Source organism: Chiloscyllium punctatum, chromosome 45 (genome assembly GCF_047496795.1).
Source record: "Chiloscyllium punctatum isolate Juve2018m chromosome 45, sChiPun1.3, whole genome shotgun sequence".
Lineage (NCBI taxonomy): Eukaryota > Metazoa > Chordata > Chondrichthyes > Orectolobiformes > Hemiscylliidae > Chiloscyllium > Chiloscyllium punctatum.
Genome location: NC_092783.1, coordinates 58,030,618 through 58,036,617, shown reverse-complemented (window position 1 = coordinate 58,036,617; position 6,000 = coordinate 58,030,618). Strand labels below are relative to the sequence as shown.

Here is a 6,000-nt window from a genome sequence, read left to right as displayed (position 1 = left end):
AATGGGGCGTTCACAGGACCTTTAACGCAAGTGTGATGACTCCACCCTTTCTCAGCAGTCCGAATAGCTGTTTCACTAGCTAGGAGGGTTAGGAATGGTCCCTCCCAGCTCGGGTGCAGTTTGGTATCTTTCCAGGTCTTGATCAGGACCCAATCACCCGGTTGTATTCGATGTACTGCAAACTCGAGTGGCGGTGTCTGTACCAACAGGCCTTTATTCCTAAGAATAGACAAAGAATAGCCGAGCGCCACAATATAGTTCTTTAAAAACTTATCACTTAACTCTGACCAGCCGTTAGGCAGTCTTTCAGCCTCGATGATGCTTCCCTCTATCCTGTCTACTACAGTATATTCATTGTGCTTTTTACCCTCAATCATCCGGGAGGACCCGTCGATAAACAACCAAGCTCTCGCATGCAACGGTACGTCTCTTAAGTTCATTCGCACTTTAGTCTGATATTCAGTACTATCAAGGCAGTCATGTTCTGGATTTCCAGGGGCCACCCACCATCTCCGCCACAAAAACGCAGCTGGATTCAAGCAACTGTCTGTGACTAACACAAGGTCATCCTGTTCTATTAAGATTGTCTCATATTTCAAGATCCTAAAGTCTGTGAGCCATTGTCCTGCATTCTACTTAAGAATTCTTTGCGCCTTTTACTCCAGAAACCTTGAGACCTTTGTTAGTTAATTTAACACCGTTAGGTCTAAAGCTTAGGGATGATCGTGCTGCTCCCGTATCCACTAAAAACACTGTTTTCTCTCCTTCAGATCCCACCTTTAGATTTATCAAGGGTTCCCGGTGGGTCTCAGGAAGAAGGAACCCCTGACTCCCCTATTCTTCATCAAAAGTCATCAATGAAACTGCCTGTCTCACTTCAAAGGCTTTCACAAAATTCTGAGATCTAGGTGCCACCTCTTTAATACCCAAAATGACCATTTCTCGAAAGTCCCTCATTTTTTCTCGACCGTGTTCATCCATACCCTTCCAACGTGGGTCCACATTGGGGAATTTGTTTTTGGCTGGTATCACTCCCTCACCCACCGGATGTCTCTTTTCCATTCCCTCAGAGCAGCTCTTCTAATCATGCCCCTTTCTTCTCCTGACCGTACCTGATGTGGGGTGCTGACTACTAAGGCTCCCCTAAAAGTAAATTTCAGACTCTCCTCCACCAATAAGGCTATTGCTACCACTGCCTGCACACACTCTGGCCAGTAATGTAGCTTTCCATTCTTTAATTAACAATGAATTAATGCAGTCATGTTTTAAATTAACCATGAATCAATATGACAGGTCACAGGTCATGAAGGAATCCTGCCAATTAATATTGATTCAGGCTAACATAATTGAATTATTATAAATATTAATTATTAATTATATATTAGATAATTCAGGATGGAAAAACAAGTGATTAAAACATTTTAAAAACTGTAATTGCGCAGTTCTGTTTGTTTACCAGTCACTTGTGACTTCTCATTCTGTTTCTGTAATTGTTTTGCTCGAGCACATTCATTTTTAAGAACCTCAACAGATTCCATAGCACCTTTTGCAGTTAATTCAATCCCCAATTTGGTGGCAATATCTCGTCATGAACGCAAAACTGATTCTTCGTGCCTCTCATCACAAAACCATTGCCATAATCCAAATAATTTTTTTTTTTCATTCCCATTCCCTTGGGCTTAAAATTTAAGGATGACCTTGCTGCCCCCGTATCAACTAGGAAAACTACGTCCTCTTTGTAAGGTCCCACCTTTAAATTTATCAAGGGTTCCTGGTGGGTCCCCGGGGGCAGGAACTCCTGACACAGCTATTTTGCATCAAGGTTCATAAACGGCACTGCCTTTACTTCCTTTTTCGGATCTGGACACTCTCTCTTAAAGTGACCTGTCTTTCCACAGTAATAACATCCCGCCTGTGGGGATCTCCACTTTGATCCTTGTTCCTGTCTACCAGACCCCTTAACATCTCTTCCCAGATCCCTTCTCCTCCCTTTATTTTCAACATGCTGCCTGCCACCATTCCAGTTTCCTTATCCTTTTAGTTTTGTCCTTTTCTTTATTACCTCATCAATCGTGGCTTATCATTAATTTTGCCTTCTGTTTCTGCTTCTCATGTTACGTTGCCAGATCAATTGCTGAGTCGATTTAACCAACAGAACAGCTTTAGGGCAACCTCATGGCCATTCCTCATCTCCCAATGTTTTGTTTAGACCTGGATTTTTAAAGAAATATTGCAATATTTCTTGCTCCCTGTAATCTCAAATACAATTTATCAATTTATGCTTGCTTTTCTTTAAAGCCTGCTCCTAACTATACATTTTGGAATCTTACATTTCTAACAGTATGCTTTCCTTTGTTGGTCAGAGTATTGAGTACAGGAGTTGCTTGGTCATGTTGCAGCTGTACAGGACATTGGTTAGGCCACTGTTAGAATATTGCGTACAATTCTGGTCTTCCTATCGGAAAGATGTTGTGAGACTTGAAAGGGTTCAGTAAAGATTGATAAGGATGTTGCCAGGGTTGGAGGATTTGAGCTATAGGGAGGGGCTGAACCGGCTGGGGCTGTTTTCCCTGGAGCATCGGTGGCTGAGGGGTGACCTTATAGAGGTTTACAAAATTATGAGAGGCATGGATAGGGTAAATAGGCAAAGTCTTTTCCCTGGGGTCAGTGAGTCTAGAACTAGAGGGTATAGACTTAGGGTGAGAGGGGAAAGATATAAAAGAGATCTACGGGGCAACTTTTTCACACAGAGGGTGGTACGTGTATGGAATGAGCTGCCAGAGGAAGTGGTCGAGGCTAGTTCAATTGTAACATTTAAGAGGCATTTGGATGTGTATATGAATAGGAAAGGTTTGGAGGGATAGGGGCCAGGTGCTGGCAGGTGGGACTTGATTGGGTTGGGATATCTGGTTGGCATGGATGGGTTGGACTGAAGGGACGGTTCCATGCTGTACATTTCTATGACACCATCCAAGACAAAGCAGCCTGCTTGATCAGCACAATACCCACAAACATAGCATCTCCAAGATATACTCCAGAAATTTACCAACGCTCATTTAGACAGCATCTTCCAAACACCACCACTTCCACCTCGAAGGTAAAGGGCAGCAGATACATGGAAACACCATCCCCTCCAAGGCACTCACTACCCTGACTTGGAAATATACCATTGTTCCTTCACTATCACTGGGTCAAACGCCTAATAGTACTCCCCCAACATTGTTGGTTTATCAATTATCACATGGACTGCAACCGTTCAAGAAAGCAGCTCACCACCACCTTCTCAAGGGCAATACCGGTGGACAATAAATACTGACCCAGACACCCACGACTCATCAGTGAATAAAAGGAATTATAACATGCAGCAAGGAATTCGTTTAACCAGTTCGTAATTTTGAACAATTTGGATTTAAACTCCACGAAATAAAACCCCCTAAAGAACCATCAATTAAACAAAATCCCTCCAAAAACATTCAAAGCGAAAAACCGTTAATGAAAATGGCGCCGAAACCGGGCAATGCAACTTGTGTGATAGAGGGGAGGTGATGTTATAATACCTCACAAAGGTTGAACCGTTTTGAAAAGTCTCTTCAAAAGAATCATTTAAAACTGTTAATTTCAATTTAAAAAACGATCAATTTTTAAAAAAAACTAAATCTTCCGCTGTAGCGTTGCATTTCTAATTGTGTGTGTTTATCGAATCTCCCCTCTGTGCGGAATGGTATTGCCGGTTGTCCGCGAATGACGGTTTTAAATGGCGGATGCAGTAGCCAGGAAAAAGTATTTAAAACTCAGCAAACGTTTGGGAGTAAAGAAAAGTATTTCGTTCTTTATCAGGTTAGCGTTTTAATGAAATTACGCGATTTCTAAATACTAGTCGTAAATTTCTGTTCAGACTATAGCATTTTGAGAGCTTGGTGGAAGATTCGGGTGTGAAGACCATTTTGGGTGTGGTAAAAGTGCATTCAGGATAGAATACAAATAAATTTATATCTTCAAAACATGTCACACAGACTCTTAACATGTAAATGACACTCAATGTGGTTTTAAAAGCATTGCTTAGTTTGATGTCTAATTCTTCAAGTGAGGATGCTTATTACAGTTTATGATCTGAAACCTCATTCTTCTATGTTTATCCTACACTGACAGTCTAGTTTAACGTCATTGAATGGTACTAAATACACAGCATTTGTTCAGTTACAGATTATTCAGGAAGGAGAGAATCTGAATTGTTTTAAAATTGATTTTTCTCAATACTTTCATCTGTATCATTGTCATATTGCACAAGGGGTGAAAATGTCTTTGTCATTTGTTACTCAAGTGTTTTGGAATTATTTGAACTTAAAGTGGCAGACATTAGGGATTGAACTCTGCTACTTCTTGCTCTTTCTGTAGTGATGATGGCTTTTTAAAGGGTGGGGTTCTTGCCACATGCCCAATGCTCCTCCTTCCCAACTTGGCTTGGGCTCGGCTTTGACTCCAAGATGCTGTACAGGAGCTGATTTACGGAAGGACAACAGGATGCTGCTTGACTGACAAGGAGCTGGAGATGAGGTTGATAAAATGCTTTTGGGAGATTTTTGATCTATCCAACCTCCCTCTATGTTTAAGTTTGACAGAATTGATGTTTAGAAGCTGAATGCCAGCCTGTAAGAAATGAAAAATGTGTTGCTGGAAAAGCGCAGCAGGTCAGGCAGCATCCAAGGAGCAGGAGAATCGACGTTTCGGGCATAAGCCCTTCTTCATTTGCCCTTATGCCTGAAACGTCGATTCTCCTGCTCCTTAGGTGTGCCTGACCTGCTGCGCTTTTCCAGCAACACATTTTTCAGCTCTGATCTCCAGCATCTGCAAGTCCTCACTTTCTCCTAGCCTGCAAGAAATGACAATGTCAGACTTCAAAAGAACCAGCAAGAGTGTGAAGAGCAGGTGATGTTCTGGGATTGATGAGTTAACAGCAGATCTGTTGAAACATGGCAAGAACATAGTTAAGATGTACCTCACACACCTTTTCCACAAGGACTGGACTGCTGAAAATACCCCAGAAAACTGGAGGTGAGGAACAATTGTCAAGCTACTAAAGAAGGGAAACATTGATTACAACTACTGCAGAGTTGTAACACTGCTATTTGTAATTCACCAAAGTCTTCACCAAAGTGCACCTTAACAGACTTACTTCAGAAATAGATGGAACCCTTTGTGAAGTACAGGCAGAGTTTCAGGCTGATGGTTCAGTGAATATATCTTCATACGTCATTCTTTATATATCACCAGGCAGAACTTGGAAGCCATTTGTAAACACCTACATAGAAGCTATCAAAAGCCTCCTTCAAAATCTATCATCAAAATATTCTGTTAATCTACTACAACCAGTGTGGCATCCCCGAATGATATTATTAACATCTTCATAGCCTTATACGACAATTTCAGCAGTTGTGTTGAGACCAGTATTGGCCTCATTGTAGTCTTGTGGTATTTTTATGATGATGATCAATCTTTTCCATTCTTTTCCTTTTTGTTATTGATTTAATTGTGAAGAAGAGGATTGTAGATGCAGTCTTTGGTGTTCTGGTGTCCAGCACATGGACTCTAGTTCTGCAGACCACACTTGCTTTGCTGGCTGAAAAATCATAGTAGCTCCAAGACCTGGCCACCCACCAGCCTTTGGATTTATACTGTACTTCAAAGTACATATTATTGATAGCAATAAAGCCACTTCCAATTGGTACAAAACTTTGAGGATGTCACCCACTTCCTCCACCTAGGAAGGAATAGATCCTGTGGAGGATGATCGAGATTGATATCAAAACAAGATTTGACAAAGGAGCATTGGTCTCCCAATGGCTCCACACAATGTGGGCATCCAACAACATCATAAAGGCCTTGAAGCAGCTACTCTGCGTGCCATTGCTAATACCAACAGCAATCTATGGGAGTGAAATATGGAAGAGAACAGCAAAGCTCTCTCTCAAGCTGGCATCTTTCATCACCGTCAGTGTAATA

At 41.6% G+C, this 6,000-nt stretch overlaps 1 protein-coding gene across 1 annotated transcript in view; it reads left to right on the top strand.

Annotated features, from left to right (window-relative positions):
- The first annotated feature begins 3,705 nt into the window (after positions 1-3,705).
- The window catches only part of LOC140467469 (lamina-associated polypeptide 2, isoforms beta/delta/epsilon/gamma-like), a 63,270-nt gene continuing 60,975 nt past the window's right edge, over positions 3,706-6,000 (top strand). Inside the window, exon 1 of the mRNA XM_072563870.1 lies at positions 3,706-3,837. Within this exon, the coding sequence (XP_072419971.1) occupies positions 3,742-3,837 (96 nt within the window). The 5' untranslated portion in view covers positions 3,706-3,741. The remainder of the gene's footprint in view (positions 3,838-6,000) is intronic.